Genomic DNA, 17,954 nt, shown 5'->3' with positions numbered 1-17,954 from the left:
ACATAAGGAAATATTAGGACAGGTGACCAAAAGCTTGGTCAAAGAGGTAAGTTTTAAGGAGTGTCTTGAGGAGAGAAGTAGAGAGGTTTAGGGAGGGAATTCCAGTGCTTGGGGCCTAGACAGCTGAAGGCACGGCTGCCAATGGTGGAGCGATGAAAATTGGGGCTGCGCAAGAGGCCAGAATTGGAGGAGCGCTGAGCTCTAGGAGGGTTGTAGAGTTGGTGGAGGTTACAGAGTTAGGGAGGGACGAGGCCGTGGAGGGATTAGAAAACAAGATTGAGAATTTTTAAATCGAGGCGTTGCTGGACCATGAGCCAATGTAGGTCAGCGAGCACAGGGGTGATGGGTGGACAGGACTAGGTGCAAGTTAGGATACGGGCAGCAGAGTTTTGAATGCGTTTACATTTACGGAGGGTGAGGATGGTCAGGAGAGTATCACTTTAATATTAGTTAAGAAAAGAGTTTTCTACCTTCTAAGAATGAGATCCAAGTCTAATCATCTAAGGAGTCCACTTACCTGAAATGGAGGTGCTGCTGTGATCATACTCAAAGACAGAGCTATTGTAAAAAGAGGATATCAGAGCAGAGGATACATTCCAGACACTGAGTTTGATTCCTTGATCAATAACAATTTCAAAGTTCACCACAATGCTCCCATAGTTGAGAGATTTTATACGGAACAGAATTTTCCCACTTTGGTACCATCGATGGATCGTTGGCGGAAGGGATTTTTCAACCTAAAAAGAAAAGTATTATAAACTCTGCAAACAGTTTTTAACTTCTTCATTGTGTTTAATTTTATGCTTTTCAGTGTGAGGTTCCCATTTCAGGCACTCAATTTGGAGAAGGGCAGCCTAGTCTTTATGGTAACCCAAAAGGTTATGAGTTCAAATGCCACAGTAGTAAATTCCGAAATTTAATTCAATAATTCTGATAATTTGTGGGATAGCATCAGAAAATGACCATGAAATCTGCTGGAGTGTTGTAAAAACCCAGCTGGTTCACCAATGCTCTTCGGGGAAGGGAACCTGGTCTAGCCCACATGTGACTCCAGACACAACTAGGGATGGGCAATAAATACTGCCTTGCCCACATCCCATAAACAAATTTTAGAAAAACAATTTCTTGTCAGCAACAACACCAACAATTTTCATTTATATAGTGCCTTTAACATAGTAAAACGTCCCAAGGCACTTCACAGGGGTGTTATCAAACAAAGTAAAGCGCTCTCCACTCTAGGCCAACCTCAGAAGAATATTCCTTGTTGCACCAGGAATTTCCTTTTGGCACCTGAGTCCATTTACACTACAATTGTAGCACCTACACTACACTTATATTGTAAATGCAGCATAAATCCAGAGTCACTGCTTGACCTGACACCAGAGCAAAGTGGACTGACCTTCCCTGGAGAAGGTGGTCTCAGTCTTACCGCTTTGCTGTGGAATCAGGTGGAGCCTTAACACCCGATTTACACTGCACAAGTTTAGTGCCAGTGTGAAGCGAAAACCACTTTGCACTGATATTAAACTTGTTGTATGCATACACCCTAAGTGAGATTGCCAGTTTAACACCAATTAACACTAAATTATAATCCATTCTCTAGATGTGGGTGTTGTTGGCATTTATTGCCCTGTTCCTTAGTTGCCCTGAGATGGCAGTGCTGGACCTTCTTCTTGAACCACCGGTAGAGGTTTGATGCAACTGTGTGGCTTACTAGCCACTTCAGAAAGCAGTTTAACGGTCAACCATATTGGTGTGGAACTGGAGTCACATAAGCCAGACGTTTGTGAACCAATTGGGTTTTATCGACAATCCAACAGCTTCACGGTCACTTTTACCGATACCAGCTTTTTAAACTGAAATCAAATTCTCAAACTGCCATGGTGGGATTTGAACTCATGTTATTGGACTTGGACTAATAATCCAGAAAAAGTATCAAACCTCTATCAGTGGTCCCGGCATGGGCTCAATGGGCCGAATGGGCACCTTCTGTGCTGTAACCTTTCTATGATTCTATCACCACTACGTTAAACTTGTACAGAACCTTGGTCAGGCCACCCTTGCAGTACTATGCACAGTTCTGGTACCCACATTATAAAAAGGATATAGGGATATTGGAGAAGATGCAAAAAAGTTTCACAAGGATAATACCAGAACTGAGAGGATACACTTATCAGGAAAGGCTGAACAGGCTGGGGCTCTTTTGTCTAGAAAAGAGAAGGCTGAGGGGTGACCTGTTGGGATCTTTATGAAAAGGTTCGATAGGGTAGACACAGAGACAATGTTTCCACTTGTGGGGGAGACCAGAACTAGGGGCCATAAATATAAGATAGTCACTAATAAATCTAATAGGGAATTCAGGAAAAACTTCTTTACCCAAAGTGTGGTAAGATTATGAAACTCGCTACCACAAGGAGTAGTTGAGGTGAATAGCATAGATGCATTTAAGGGGAAGCTAAATAAGCACATGAGGGAGAAAAGAATAGAAGGGTATGTTGATAGGGTTAGATGAAGTAGGGAGGGAGGAGGCTCGTGTGGAGCATAAATGCTGGCGTAGACCAGTTGGGCTGAATGGCCTGTTTCTGTGCTGTAGACTCGATGCACGTTACCACATAACCACTACACCACCGTAATTTGGGGTTGTGGGCCCTCACCCAACACTATCTATTCAGACTCATTTTGCACAGGACCCTTACAACCAGGAGAGAGAAGATTTTCATCCCTGAAGTCTGGACTGGATTAAAATGCAGCTCCCAGAGATGAAAAGACAGTGCACTACCTCCCTCCACAGCTCTGAACAATGCTGTACTGTCATGTTTTCAAACTGCAGTTGTACCTTGTGTCAAGCTCCCTTACCTCTTGCTGCCAAAGCTGTGTAAACTGCTTAAATTCACTGCTACTGGTGTTGCTGAGATTTTCAGTGAAGTTATAATTCTTGATCCTCACTCTTCCGTCCAATAATAAGGCGGCTGCAAAGCATTGAGAGTGCATTACTATTCTGGGAAAATCCTGCAAAGACTGCCTCCTTTGTTAAATACTGTTTACTGTCTTCCCCCTGCCCCCTCTCTTTCCTCCCGCCCCCCCTCCTCCCCAACCCACAACTGACGACCTGTTGGTTAGTGGTTCCACCTAGCCTGGTACTAAGTCTTTATACACCTGGTCCTCAGTCTGGGCTGAGTTGACTTTATCTCAGCTGAGGCAGTAGTGAGAATGCTACAGTTGGTCTCAGTACCCCTGGCCTAAAGGAAGGGGGAGGAAAAATTAGCCAATATGCCTGATCCTAATTGCTGTACATTGACTCCTGGTGGAAAGTGCATGCGTGAGGACAGGAACTGGCCCACCTGAGATGCTCTCCATGGTCAAATGGTCTGCTAGATTCACAAATGAAGAATGGCCACTTGCATGAGGAAACAAAGGCTGGTTGGATTTGTGGAACCTCTCTCGAGCAAGAGAAAAAAACCATCTGGCAATAGGAATGGCCGATTTCCATCAAAATTTCTTGCAGTAATGTGAACAAGAGGAGGCCACTCTGGTGCATAGGCACATGAATGTTTCCTAGGGCTGTGCTATTACCTGTTTTTACTTTTAGCTCTTTGACAAAGCTGACTTCACAGGATTTCCAATGGACTTCCACTGTGTATAGAACCCCAGGTTCCAATCCTGACACCGTCCAACCCATTTCCTGCGTCTCTACTTCATTCACGATGCTATCTTTCTTCAGCACCTGCACAATAAATGTTTGATCTTCACTGGTAACTGATGTCCAAGTGACTTGAAAGCTGGTGCTGGCGACATTGGCAATGGTCAAGTTTGCAACTGGAAAAGGAGCTGTTGAAAACGAGTAGGGTTAGCATAGTTACATTGTCACCCCACTCACCTTCACAATATAATCGCACTGACTATTACACTGTATAGTCTTAATTCATGGTTGGTAAGCTATGAGTCAATAACATGGGATACAATTACTAAGCACTTGAAGAAAAAGGAATTAATCAGCACAGATTTCTAAAAAGCAGCACCAACCTTATAAAATTCATTGAAGAAATAAGAGGATAGCTACAGCAACTGAAGTGGATGTGGTTTATATAGGTTTTCATAACAACAAGTAGCATTTATATAGCACCTTTAACATATTAAAACATCCCAAGATGCTTCACAGGAGCATTATCAAACAAAATTTGACACCAAGCCACATGAGATATCAGAACAGATGACCAAAAGCTTGGTCAAAGAGGTAGGTTTTAAGGACCATCTTAAAGGAGAGAGAAGCGGAGAGTTTTAGGGAGGGATTTCCAGAAATTGGGGCCGAGACAGCTGAAGACACGGCCGCCAATGGTGGACCGATGAAATTTGAAGATGCGCAAGAGGCCAGAATTGGAGTGCAGAGATCTCGGAGGGTTGTAGGGCTGGAGGAGGTTACAGAGATAGGGAGGAGTGTGGCCTTGATGGGATTTGAAAACAGGTATGACAATTTTAAAATCGGAGTTGCTGGATTGGGAACCAATTTAGGTCAGTGAGCACATTTGATGAGATACCACATAGGGACTTATGGCAAAGGTAATGTCACATGGAATTAAGTGGAATGTGTTGATATACATAGAGATGGTAAAGGGCAGGGAGCAAAGGATAGGAGCAAAAGGAACTTTTTCAGACTGGAAAAAAGTGGTGATAGGTGGGTATTTGTGTCAAGGCTGCTCTTATTTACTATTTACGTACCTCAATTCCTTAGCCCAGATCAGTTAACAATGTTAATTTGCTGATGACACCAAATGGAGGGTAGAGCAAATTGTGAGAAAAACTGTGAAAGACTGCAGGAGGACATTGATAGGCTATCAGGATGGGCAGATAGGTGGCAGATGCAGTTCAAAATAGAAAGTGAATAATACATTTTTGAAATAAGAAGAAATACAACGTAAATAGTAAGATTTTAAATTCTGTACAGGAACAGAGACCTTGGTGTACAGATGCAGAGGCCATTGAAAGTGGCAGGACAACAAATAAGGCCATGAAAAGGGCAAATTGAATCTTTAGTTTTCTACCTAGAGGCGTAGAATATAAAAGCAGGGTGGTAATGTTCAACTAGTAACAAGACCTTAGTTAGGTCGCAGTTGGAGTATTGTGTACAGTTTTAGGCATCCCATTATAGGAAAAATATAAAAGCAATGGAAATGTTGCAGCATAGATTCACTAGAATTGTTACTAGGGTTGAGGGCTACACTTGAGAAGTTAAGGCTTTGTTCACTACATCTGAGAAGGTTGTGAGGTGACCTGATAAAGGTTTTCTCAGTTATAAAGGTAAATAGGGATAGGTTGTTCCCATTGATTGGCAAGACAATAATGAGAGGACACAAATTTAAGATAATCATAAAAAGAATTAAGTCAGGTTGGAAATTCCTTTTTTAGAGGGTGATTACAATGTGGAATTCTATGCCTCAACCTACAAATGGGCAATAAATACTGGCCTTGCCAGCGATGCCCACATCCCATGAATGAATTTTTTTTAAAAACATTGTCTATAAGACTTTTAAAAAGGAACTAGATAATTATTTTTTTTTACAAGCAACTAATGGGTACAAGAGCGATCAAGACTGTGGAGCTAGATTAGGTGGCTCATATGGGGAAAAACAGTGGTGCAGACTTGATAGGTTGAATGGCCTGTTTCTGTGCTGTAACATTCTAGGATTCTACTTTATACAAGCTTATATTGTGGAGTCAATGGTTAACCCAGCCGAGAAATATCAACAAAAGTTCACCACTGCCACTATACTCAGAACAAGGATATTTTTGTTGGTCCTGTGAAGCAGTACCACAGTGAAAAGAATTCATCAGTCATTGTACATGAGTAACCGGATGGGTCAGTACCTGTCAGTAATTATACAGGAGGCACTAGATGGGTTAGTAATTATACAGGAGGGATTCAGAAGGTCAGTGCCTGTCAGTAATTATACAGGAGGGACTCAGTCGATCAGTACCTGTCAGTGATGGCAAAGGATGAACTCTGTGTCAACCATCTGTCATGATACAGGAGGAACTCTATGGGCCTGTACCTGTCAGTGATTACATAGGAAGTCAGTTGTTTAATAAAGGGTAGTTCTGAGTGTTGGAATGCTTACCGCTGCGGGAAAATCTACAGGGTGGACAGAAACACTGGCCAGGTTACTGGTCTTGTGTACTCACCATCCCATAATTTTACCCCATTCATTTTAGTGGACAGGAAAACCGTAGGCTGGTGTGTGAGCTCAGCCATTGGCTTTATTTAAATCCCAGTACCCCTAGTGCTTCCCAAAAAACAGAACAGAACAGGTACTGGAACAACCCTGAAAGAAAGCAAAGTACGTACAGCATGAGGGCATTTCAGATGATGGAGCGCTAGCTCCCGACCTTTCCAGCTCAGTGATTGTTGAGGAGGCTTTGCTCGACTGTCCTGAGCTTGATGCAGGAATCAGAACATCTGTGGTCATTTCTGTGAAAGCAAAACATGGATGGTTTTGCAAAAGATTCAGTTTAAAATTTGTAGTGAACAGATAAAGTGAAACAAATTAGATAGTAAATGCACTGTCCAGTGTGGAGCTGATTCTTACAGATCAGGAGGAACGCAGGTTCACCCGATTCAATCGATAGCACTCTCTCCTCGGAGTCAGAAGGTTGTGGGTTCAAGTCTCACTCCAGAGACTTGAGCACAAAACCTAGGCTGACACTCCAGTGCTGCACTCTCGGAGGTGTCATCTTTCAGATGTGACATTAAACTGAGGCCATCTCAGGTTGACGTAAAAGATCCCATGGCACTATTGCGAAGAAGAGCAGGGGTGTTTCCCCCATGTCCTGGCCAATATTTATCCCTCAACTAACATCACTGAGACAGATTATCTGGTCATTATCTTATTGCTGTTTGTGGGACCTTGCTGTGTGCGAATAACGGCTGCCGCATTTCCTACATTACAACCGTGACGACACTTCAAAAGTACTTTACTGGCTGCAAAGTGCTCTGAGACATCCTGAGGTTGTGAAAGGCGCTATACAAATGCAAGTTCTTTCTTCCTTTCTGGTCTGGTACTGAGTTAACTGAAATTGGAGTTACAAATGACTTCAGTGCCCCTGAGTGGGGGGAAATCAGTCTGTGGTCCCACTCCTTGATTGCTAAGATGTCCCCCCCCTACTGGAATATGTGTGGAAGTAGGGGGAGGATGGGATTGGGCTGGGCTGTGATGGCCCAAGCAGTTGGAAAGCATTTGTGCAGGCTTCCCACCCGCATCACAGGCACATGGTGCAGTGTGACCAAAGAATAAAATAAGTAAGTCTAATAGACTGGTCCAGACAGTGATTTAGACATTGACCTTTCACCTCGAAGACTTGGTGTTAAATTCTGATGGGATGAAATAATTCTTCTGTCTGCTGGCTGGAAGGGTTTTGGGCAAACCCAACCCAGTTCCTAGGAGGCACGGACCACGGCCCAAGACGGGCCTTAATTTGGCACTGAGGTGACGGCCTCACTCAGAGGGGACAAGGTGGCTGGTGTGGGGAATGGAAAAATCTGGGGTGCTTTTTTTGAGGCATCCTAGAGGGAACTTTACTCTGCATCTAACCATGATTTACCAGACATAGAAACATAGAAACTAGGAGCAGGAGTTGGCCATTTGGCCCTTCAAGCCTGCTCCACCATTCAATATGATTGTGGCCGATCCTTTATCTTAATACTGTATCCCGCCCTCTCCCCATACCCCTTCATGCCTTTTGTGTCTAGAAATCTATCTATCTCCTATATATTCAGTGACATGGCCTCCACAGCCTTCTGTGGTCGAGAATTCCACAGGTTCACCACCCTCTGAGTGAAGACATTTCTCCATCTCAGTCCTAAATGTTCTACCCCGTATCCTAAGATGGGGTAGAACAACCCCTCGTTCTAGACTCCCCAGCCAGGGGAAACATCCTCCCTGCATCCAGTTTGTCTAGCCCTGTCAGAATTTATTACCTTTCAATTGAGATCCCCTCTCGTTCTTCTAAACCCTAATGAATACAGGCCTACTTGACCCAATCTCTCCTCATACAACAGTGCTGCCATCCCAGGAATCAGTCTGGTGAACCTTCGCTGCGCTCCCTCTATGGCAAGTATATCCTTTTCTTAGGTAAGGAGACCAAAACTGCACACAATATTCCAGGTGTGGTCTCACCAAGGCCCTGCATAACTGCAGTAAGACATCCTTGCTCCTGTACTCAAATCCTCTTGCAATGAAGGCCAACATCCCATTTGCCTTCCTAACTGCTTGCTGCACCTGCATGTTTGCTTTCAGTGACTGGTGTACAAGGACACCCAGGTCCCTTTGTACATCAACATTCTCTAACCTATCACCATTTAAATAATACTCTGCCTTTCTGTTTTTCCTTCCAAAGTGGATAACTTCACATTTATCCACATTATACTGCATCTGCCATGTATTTGCCCACTCACTAACTGCTTTTGCCCTGGGAGTCTTGATGCTGACACTGGGCATCTGAAACGGAAAGTGTTCCATTCTCTAACGCACACAGCCTGGCCTTGATTAGGCACAAAAGAAGAACAAATAAGCCTCTATCTTCACTCCAAGATTAGCTGGATGACCATTACCTTTACAGTCTCTGCCTCGGCTGGAAGGCTCTCCGTCTGTGAAGCCACTCTGACATGTACAGTTGTGAGACCCGTCCGTGTTTGAACAGGTTGCTCTCAGAGAACAGGAGTTCAGCTCTGCATGTTCACATTCGTTGATATCTGCAGAGGAGATTGTGTTAAACTAATGCAAAAAAAAAATCACCTGTAAAACCAAAATTTGAGAAAGAAGAGTTCAATTCTCCCAGTGTTTATTACAACTGAGATGTTTGTTTAATTGGAAAACCTACCCATGGAAATGCCTTTGCTAAAAGCTTTAAACTACCCTTCGTAGAAAAAGATTTCCTCTGCCATTTTCCTTCCCTTCTTTTCTCACCTGAAGGTGTTGACTCCTTACTGGATGCACTTCTTCACACAAAGGGGAGTGGAAATCTGGGACACTCTTCCCCCAAAAAGCTGTTGAGGTTGGGAGTCAATTGAAAATTTCAAAACTGAGATTGATAGATTTTTGTTAGGTATATTAAGGGATATGGAAACAAGGCAAGTAAATGGAGTTAAGATACAGATCAGCCATGATCTAACTGAATGGCAGAACAGGCTCGAGGGGCTGAATGGCCTACTCCTGTTCCTATGTTCCTTATTAGGATGCAATTCTTTAGCTGCCAGGTGCCCTCCCTTACTTCAGCAAAATGACCATCATTCACATGAGCCTAGACAGTGGGTGTAGGTATCGCCACCCAACCAACCATTCGGCATCCGATGGTCACAAAAGTGCACTTTTGAGCAGGAGGCACAGGATGGCAATCGGGAGCAGGCACCCAGACAATTTCCCCTTCCCTGACCGGAGGGTATGCGGACCATGATAGTGCCCCTACCACCCCAGCTTAAATCAGCTGACTCAGCATAGACCAAGGATCAGATCTGGGCCCTTTCTGATGTGTATCTCGCTGGATCAATCTGCTGAATCGTTGTAGAAGCCATTTGTAATCCAAAAACGTTTCTCCATCTCCTCCAACAACATTGATAGAACTAAAAACTTTCATCACTGTACATGGATCGCCCCCTCTTTCTGCCATGTGATTCAAACACAACACCTGGTAGAAAGATAGGAAACCATGCAGAAAAGCACAACGAGGATTTACAATTGGCCTCTGTACCCCTGGGTTAGAGAAGGGGCAAATCCACCTGGGTTTCTGCTCCTGATTGCTGTCCAGTAGTTGGAAGTATGCATGTGTGGACGTCAGATAACAATCGGGTTGGCACAGCCCCCACATTCAAATAACCCTGCTGACGTGAAGAATGACCACTCGGGCGAGGCTCAAGAGGACTACTGACACCCTTGGAATGTAGAGTCATGGAATGACGCCCAATGTAGAGTCAATAACTTCAGGGGAGGAGGCGAAGAGAAAACTGCTGGGGAAACAAACACGCTGTATCCGAAAGCTAGGAACCCATGTGGGAAAATTATGATTACAGCCACAGGCTTCCTGCTGTAGTGGAAAGCAGCTAAGTTGACCTTCGAAACTACAATGGCGAAAGACTCTATGCAAAGTCAAACGCTTTTCTCTTGAAGTGGCCTCGCCCCTCCCTATCTCTGTCACTACCTCCAGCCCTACAGCCCTATGAGATCTTGGCGCTCCAATTCTGGCCTCTTGCGCATCCCCAATTTTGATTGCTCCACCATTGGTGGCTGTGCCTTCAACTGCTTTAGGCCCTAAGCTCTGAAATTCCCTCCCTAAACGTCTCTGACTCTCCACCTCACCCCTCCTTTTTAATACGCTCCTTAAAACCTACCTCTTTGACCAAGCTTTTAGTCACCTGTCCTAATATATTTCCTTATGTGGCTCGGTGTTTTATAACACTTGGGATATTAAGGGCGCTATATAAATGCAAGTTGCTGTTTTTGTTGTGCTTGCTTTTTCTATCAAGCGAACACATTCCTGGGTGTACTGAACCCCAAGTATGTACCTTAACGCTAGCAGCCCTGAATCCTGCTGGCCTCCAAACTGAAGCCCTGATTCCTGCTGGTTTTCCAGACCCAAAGCCCTGACTCCTGCTCATGTCTGGGCATGAAGCATCAGCTCCAGCAAAAATTCCAATTGGTAATGATGGAGACAATGTTCCACTGCACTACAGGGGGGGGAAAAAATTAAAATTTACCTTTGGTTTCCAAGTGACAAACTTCTGCAATGTTTATTAAAACCTTCTGTAGCTCTTTAGATATATTCCCCAGTGTAGTTGGAGGCCTGGTGCCCAGCAAAAGTTTTGATACTGTTTTGTACTCTCCATCTTGTTGGGTGTGGATGTGATACACGGAGGAGTTCAACGGATGCAGAGCGCCAATCACCTGTAGTGAATGCAGATGTGTCACAGTCAAGTCACAGATTTTTTTTTGTCTAGAACAGGTGATTCATTATCACTTAGATCAACACGTTCACTGTTTCTAGGACCTTTTTTAATGAAAATTGGAGTTGTTCAGGCAACAAATATGTGGTCAGTGTAGAACTTTACAGAATTTGTCATGGGGAATCGCTCCTCACCAAATCACTTGCCTTATGTATGGCATGTGACAAACCCTTAAAGTATTCATTGGGGGAAAAAATCCTTTGGAGCTAAAGAGCAGGTGTAGCTGGAGCAGATTGTACTATCCTCTGATACATACAGAACTGCAGTAAAGAAAGAGCTTTCATTTATATCACACATTTCACAACTTCAGGACGTCCCAAAGCACTTTACAGCCAATGAAGTACTTTTTGAAGTGTAGTCACTGTTGTAAAGTAGGAAACACAGCAGCCAATTTGCACACAAACAGCAATGAGATAATGACCAGATAACGGGCCATAATTTGGTGTAGCAGGGCATCTAATGGCGTCTGCCGTTAGTTAGACTGGCCCTTGCATGTTTAGGTTTTTACATTTTTTGCGTGGCAAGTTGCTGAAAGTGCAAGCTGGTAACGTCGCAGCGAGGGAAACAGGGCATCTGGGACCTGAGTGAACAGGGCAAGCAACTGGGTATCTTCTTAACCAATCAGATTGAAGGATTGTGAAATTAACAGCACAAGGACTGAGAAGGAAGTGTAAGTTTGATTGGGTGAAATCAATATCAAATCAGGTATAGAATGAGAAATTGAGAGAGGGAAAGAAAGATTGGATTAAGAGAGGAAAATAGACAAAAGAGAAGTTTTTTTTTAATTAATTTTAAATTTGACGTTTTAAAATCACCAATAACAATTGAAACCTGAAATAATGAGACCCCACACTTGTAATAGTTAATTTTCAGTGCCAGAGCAGTTGACTGGCAGTAATTAACACTTGTCATGTCGTTAAAATGGTACTTAGACTGAAATGGACAAGACGTAACGTTCTGTGGCCAGTTTAGTTTGTCTCTACTGCGCAAATACAGCAACTTCACACCATTCAATGCATTTCAATGGTTAGGCAGACAGTGAGATGCCGTTTTCGCGAAGCTAACGGCAGAGCGGGGCATCTCGGACAGCAACGTTTGGATTTCAACATTGAACTGCACATCTGCCCTCGCCTGAAGTTGCTGTAACATTTGTGCATAAATAATGGCGAGCACCATTAGCCTCACTGTTATCTTGACAGCAAATACTGTCCCAATCTGTATTAGTGATATTGATTTGAGGGATAAATATTTGCCAGGACACCAGGGAGAACTCCCCGGCTCTTCAAAATAGTGCTGTGGAATCTTGTACATCCACCTGAGAGGGCAGATGGGGCCTCGGTTTAATGTCTCATCTGAAACACTGCCCCTCTGACAGTGTATGAAATTCCTCTCCTTTTAAAAGAAGACATTGGTCCATTAAACCCTTCGTTAAAATAGCGAACAAAGAAATTTCACACTAAACACAATCATCAGCACCTGAGAGAGAAGAAATATTAGCATCTGAGGTGGAAACCTTTCGTCAGAGCTGGAGAGACATTAATATATCTCTTCCTTTTCAGTGGGAATTGCTTCACAGGCCCAGACGCTAGCCTCTCCAGGTCCTGGCCTAAATTCTTGTCCCTTGTTTTGGGTGGGGGGGGGGGGGGGCGTGGGGTGAAATAATAACTATATAAAGATAAACATAAATCTATTGAAATAAATGGTTGACATACCACTGAGTGCAGCAATCTCAGGTGATTCATAAGATCCAATTCGGTCTGCTCAAAATATTGTTTCACTTCAATCAACAAATTGAAGTACCCTTCACCCGCTGTTAAGACAAATCGGAAAAGGGACATGTTATCCTTGATCAATACAGACTCACCCACAGAAATCAGCAGCAACAGTAATTTGGTGAAGAATGCCAGCTACTGCCCAAGAGGTGGAACTGTACCTCTTCATAATCACTATTCTGATGCTTTTCACTCTCTGTATTTATTGTAAAATTTTTTAAGTTTCTTCCTACAAGGGTGGTCAAGAGCAATGTGGGCCCCTTAAACTGATAATGGTGATATTGTAAATGAAAATAAGGAAATGGTGGTTAAATAATTTCTTTACGTCAGTATTTAAGTAGAGGAAGAGGATAACATGCCGGACACCCCAAGGAAACTAATTTTGAATCAGGGATGGGGACTTGCCATAATTAACATAAGCAAATTAACAGTAATGAAGAAAATAATGGCACAAAAGAGCGATAAATCCCCAGGACCAGATGGTTTCCATCCCAGGGTTTTAAAGGAAGAAAGGAGAGAGGGAAACCAGGGAATTATGGACCAGTTAGCCTAACATCTGTTGTCAGGAAATTACTGGAGTCTATAATTAAGGATAGAGTGACTGAACATCTTAAATTTTCAGCTGATCAGAGAGCCAGCATGGATTTGTAATAATTGTAAACAATTTTACAACACCAAGTTATAGTCCAACGATTTTATTTTTAATCCCACAAGCTTTCGGGGGCTTTCCCCTTCCTCAGGCAGTGTGGAAAAGACAATTTCGAATCCTTTGCATTTTAAGATCACAGAACAAAGCCTGGTGATTACTGCCCGTTGCCAAGGCAATCACATTTGTTCGCTGGTGGGGTTACGTGTAGCGTGACATGAACCCAAGATCCCGGTTGAGGCCGTCCTCATGGGTGCGGAACTTGGCTATTAATTTCTGCTCGACGATTTTGCGTTGTCGTGTGTCTCGAAGGCCAGCGAACAAATGTTATCTGTTTTTAATATAACGGGTCATTGACTGTCTTCCTTATCTCTCTCTCTCTCTTTTTTTTGGGGGGTTGTATATTCAGTGGCCTTTTAGATGACACCTTTCTGTCTGCTCACTGTGATTGCCTTGGCAACGGGCAGTAATCACCAGGCTTTGTTCTGTGATCTTAAAATGCGAAGGATTCGAAATTGTCTTTTCCACACCGCCTGAGGAAGGGGAAAGCCCCCGAAAGCTTGTGGGATTAAAAATAAAATCGTTGGACTATAACTTGGTGTTGTAAAATTGTTTACAATTGTTAACCCCAGTCCATCACCGGCATCTCCACATCAGGATTTGTAATAGGTAGATCATGCTTAACGAACCTGATTGAATTTTTTGAAGGGGTGATAAAGTAGTGGACAGAGGAATGTCTATGGATGTTGTTTATATGGACTTCCAAAAGGGATTCGATAAAGTCCCTTTTTCAGAGACTGTTACCTAAAGTTGAAATTCATGGAATTGAGGGCAAATTATTGACCTGGTTAGGAAGTTGGCTAAGCGGCAGGAGGCAGAGTAGGGATAATGTGCAAGTACTCAAATTGGCAGGATGTGACTAGTGGTGTCCCACAGGGATCTGTGTTGGGGCCTCAACTATTCATTGTATTTATTAACGGCTTAGATGAAGAGCCACATATCCAAGTTTGCCGACGACGCAAAGAGAGGCAGCATTGTAAGCAGTGTAGATGGAAGCATAAAATTAGAGATGTTAATAGATTAAATGAATGGGAAAAACTGTGGCAAATGGATTTTGGTGTAGGAAAATGTGAGGTCATTCACTTTGCACCTAAAAAAAGGATCAAACAGAGTATTTTCGAAGTGGTGGAAAACTCGAAACAGTGGAGGTCCAAAGAGATTTAGGGGTCCATGTAGATAGATCATTAAAATGTCAGGGACAGGTACAGAAAATAATCAAAAAGGCTAATGGAATACTGGCTTTTATATCTAGAGGACTATAACACAAGGGGGTAGAAGTTATGCTACAGCTATACAAAGCCGTGGTTAAACCACACCTGGAGTACTGTGTTTAGTTCTGGGCACCGCACTTTAGGAAGGAGATATTGGCCTTGGAGGGGGCACAGCATAGATTTACTATAATGATACCTGGATTCCAAAGGTGAGATTACACAAAGTAGAGTTGTATTCCTTGGAATTTAGAAGATTAAGGGGTAACTTGATCGAAGTTTTCAAGATATTAAGGGGAACTGATAGGGTAGATAGAGAGAAACTATTTCCGCTGGTTGGGGAGTCTAGGACCGGGGGGACATAGCCTAAAAATTAGAGCCAGGACTTTCAGGAGTGAAGTTAGGAAACACGTCTACACACAAAGGGTGGGAGAAGTTTGGAACTCTATTCTGCAAACGGCAGTTGATGCTAACTCAATTATTTAATTTTAAATCAGAGATTGATAGATTCTTGTTAGCCCCATATCCCTTAATACCTTTGGTTAAGACTTATGTAGTTAGGTCACAGGTCAGCCATGATCTCATTGAATGGCAGAACAGGGGCTAAATGGCCTACTCCTGTGTCAGTTTTCTCACATGAAAGATTGCAAATGTCTTTCGCTCCACAATCCTACCACATGTCAGGGCCCTCAGGAGAGGGGGTGAGGAGTAAAAAGGGAAGAAAACATTTGGGAGACTGAATTTGGTTTGCGAATAAGGACAATCACTGGCAGGGTAAAGTGGTTTGGTGGTTATGTCAATGGGCTAGTAATCCAGGGAATATGAGTTCAATTCCCACTATAGCAGTTTGAGAATTTGAATTCAGTTTAAATTACTTTGATATTTTAAACAAAAACTAGTATCAGTAAAAGTGACCATGAAGGTGTTGGATTGTTATAAAAACCCAACTAGTTTGCTAATGTCCTTTCGGGAAAGTAGCTGGCCTATATGTCCTACACCAACATGGTTGACTCTTAACTGCCCTTTAAAGTGGCTTGGCAAGCCAGTCAGTTTACAGGCAATAAATGCTGGCCTTGCCAGCAACAGCAACATCCTGAGTTTTTTTTTAAATCTCTGCTATGTATTTAAAATTTGATGTGGAGATGCCGGTGATGGACTGGGGTTGACAATTGTAAACAATTTTACAACACCAAGTTATAGTCCAGCAATTTTATTTTAAATTCACAAGCTTTCGGAGGCTTCCTCCTTCGTCAGGTGAACGATGTGAAAATGAAATCCTCGAAATGAAATCATAAATCATAAATCATAAATCTGTGAATTATAAATGCGATTTCATTTCGAGGATTTCATTTTCACATCGTTCACCTGACGAAGGAGGAAGCCTCCGAAAGCTTGTGAATTTAAAATAAAATTGCTGGACTATAACTTGGTGTTGTAAAATTGTTTACAATTTAAAATTTGAGATTGTCATGATGGTAGCCTGTGGTACTTTGACATGGTCCCAGTCCATTGAAGTGAATGGTTAACACCTGCTGTTCTTGTTTCTTTGAGAGGTGGTGCTATAACCCCTCTCTCAGCCGATTACAACCAACACAGCTGAGCGACATGCCATTTTCTTGGATTACTTGTGAGCAAAGCCACAGCGCATTCACTACTAGATACAACAAAAGAAGACCAAAATGGATAAACTTTGTTAAAGCAGCAATGTCTATCACAGAACAGCTGTGCGTCATTTTCTGCTTGAAATCACAATCACCACAGTGATGTTTTTTGCATTGCTCACGCTTGGCCATTACCCCGCAGTGCCCAGGGAACAAACATTTTTGGCAAACATTTTCATTTTTTAAGCAAAGAGGCTGCCTCTTTCAACGGGGTGTATTATGTATCCTTGTCATGTTTACAGCTCCCTCTCTCCCCACTGGGGATTGAGCGACTAAAACACAAAGCAGGTTCCACTGAGACGCTGTCTAATTTCTCTGATAATTAGCAAACGGGCCGACCTTTATGATTCATTGGTGGAGTTGATTGGTTCAGCATTGTTTTGTGATACAGATGGCAGATACTGTGTAGGAATACATCCCACACAATTAGAAACAATTGGCTCAAGATGTGTATCTATGTTTTTAATGTTGTTGTACACTTCACACTAGGTGTGATAACACCTCTGTGATAATTAAAGGGGCAGTGTTTTCATGAAACCAGTGTTTGGCAAATGATTTTTTTTGTTTAGTGAGGGAGATGATCCATTCTTCAACAGTGACATCACCACAAGCAAAGCGATTTATGAAGTCTAGATGTAATCACAGAATTATAGAATCTTACAGCACAGATGGAGGCTATTTGGCCCATCGTATCTGTGCTGGCTCTTTTGAAAGAGCTTTCCAATTAGTCCCACATCCCTGCCCTTTCCCCATAGCCCTGCAAATGTTTTCCTTTTCAAGTATTTATCCAATTCCCTTTTGAAAGTTATTATTGAATCTGCTTCCACCACCCTTTCAGACAGTGCATTCCAGATCATAACATCTCGCTGCTTAAAAGAATTCTCCTCATCTCCCCTCTGGTTCTTTTGCTAATTATCTTAAATCTGTGTCCCCGGTTAATGGCCCTCCTGCCTGTGGAAACAGTTTCTCCTTATTTACTCTATCAAATCCCTTCATAATTTTGAACACCTCTATTAAATCTCCCCTTAACCTTCTCTGCTCTAAGGAGAATAATCCCAGCTTCTCCAGTCTCTCCACATAACTAGATGTAATGTATGTCATTTGTGTGTACTTTCAAACCAATGAAAAACCTTTGCATCCCCTGAACTATCCAGAAGGATTCAGAGTCACCTGTGCCAGCTTCCAGCTCCTGATATAACAGGTAAACCTCCCTACATATCAGCAGAAGCCCACCAGCAGCAATGAGATAAGTGACCAGTTAATCGCTGCATAGGAAAAAAACATTTTATGCAGCGAGTTGTTATGATCTGGAATGCACTGCCTAAAAGGGCGGTGGAAGCAGGTTCAATAGTAACTTTCAAAAGGGAATTGGATAAATACTTGAAGGGGGAAAAATTTTGCAGGGTTATGGGGACAGAGCAGAGGAGTGGGGACTAATTGGATAGTTCTTTCAAAGAGCTGGCACAGGCACAATGGGCCGAACGGTCTCCTTCTGTGCTGTGAGAATCTATGACTCTACTGCTCTGCTTCATTGCCCTGTCTGAAGCAGCATAGTGCAGAGATTCGGCTGCAACATCGGGAATCAGGAGTTGGCACAGGCGATCCGCAATCCTCCCTGAC

General features: G+C 42.9%; 1 protein-coding gene across 1 annotated transcript in view; it reads right to left on the bottom strand.

The window, feature by feature from the left end:
- Positions 1-17,954, bottom strand: part of LOC137326857 (uromodulin-like 1) — a 93,073-nt gene that overhangs the window by 67,990 nt on the left and 7,129 nt on the right. Inside the window, exons 4-10 of the mRNA XM_067992237.1 lie at positions 12,700-12,797; positions 10,742-10,928; positions 8,603-8,743; positions 6,341-6,463; positions 3,574-3,828; positions 2,857-2,969; positions 518-737 (exon numbers count right to left, since the gene is read on the bottom strand). Of these exons, the coding sequence (XP_067848338.1) occupies positions 518-737; positions 2,857-2,969; positions 3,574-3,828; positions 6,341-6,463; positions 8,603-8,743; positions 10,742-10,928; positions 12,700-12,797 (1,137 nt within the window). The remainder of the gene's footprint in view (positions 1-517; positions 738-2,856; positions 2,970-3,573; positions 3,829-6,340; positions 6,464-8,602; positions 8,744-10,741; positions 10,929-12,699; positions 12,798-17,954) is intronic.

This window comes from Heptranchias perlo, chromosome 11 (assembly GCF_035084215.1).
Source record: "Heptranchias perlo isolate sHepPer1 chromosome 11, sHepPer1.hap1, whole genome shotgun sequence".
Taxonomy (NCBI): domain Eukaryota; kingdom Metazoa; phylum Chordata; class Chondrichthyes; order Hexanchiformes; family Hexanchidae; genus Heptranchias; species Heptranchias perlo.
The sequence above is the reverse complement of the archived record's forward strand: the minus strand, read 5'-3'. Positions and strand labels throughout refer to the sequence as shown.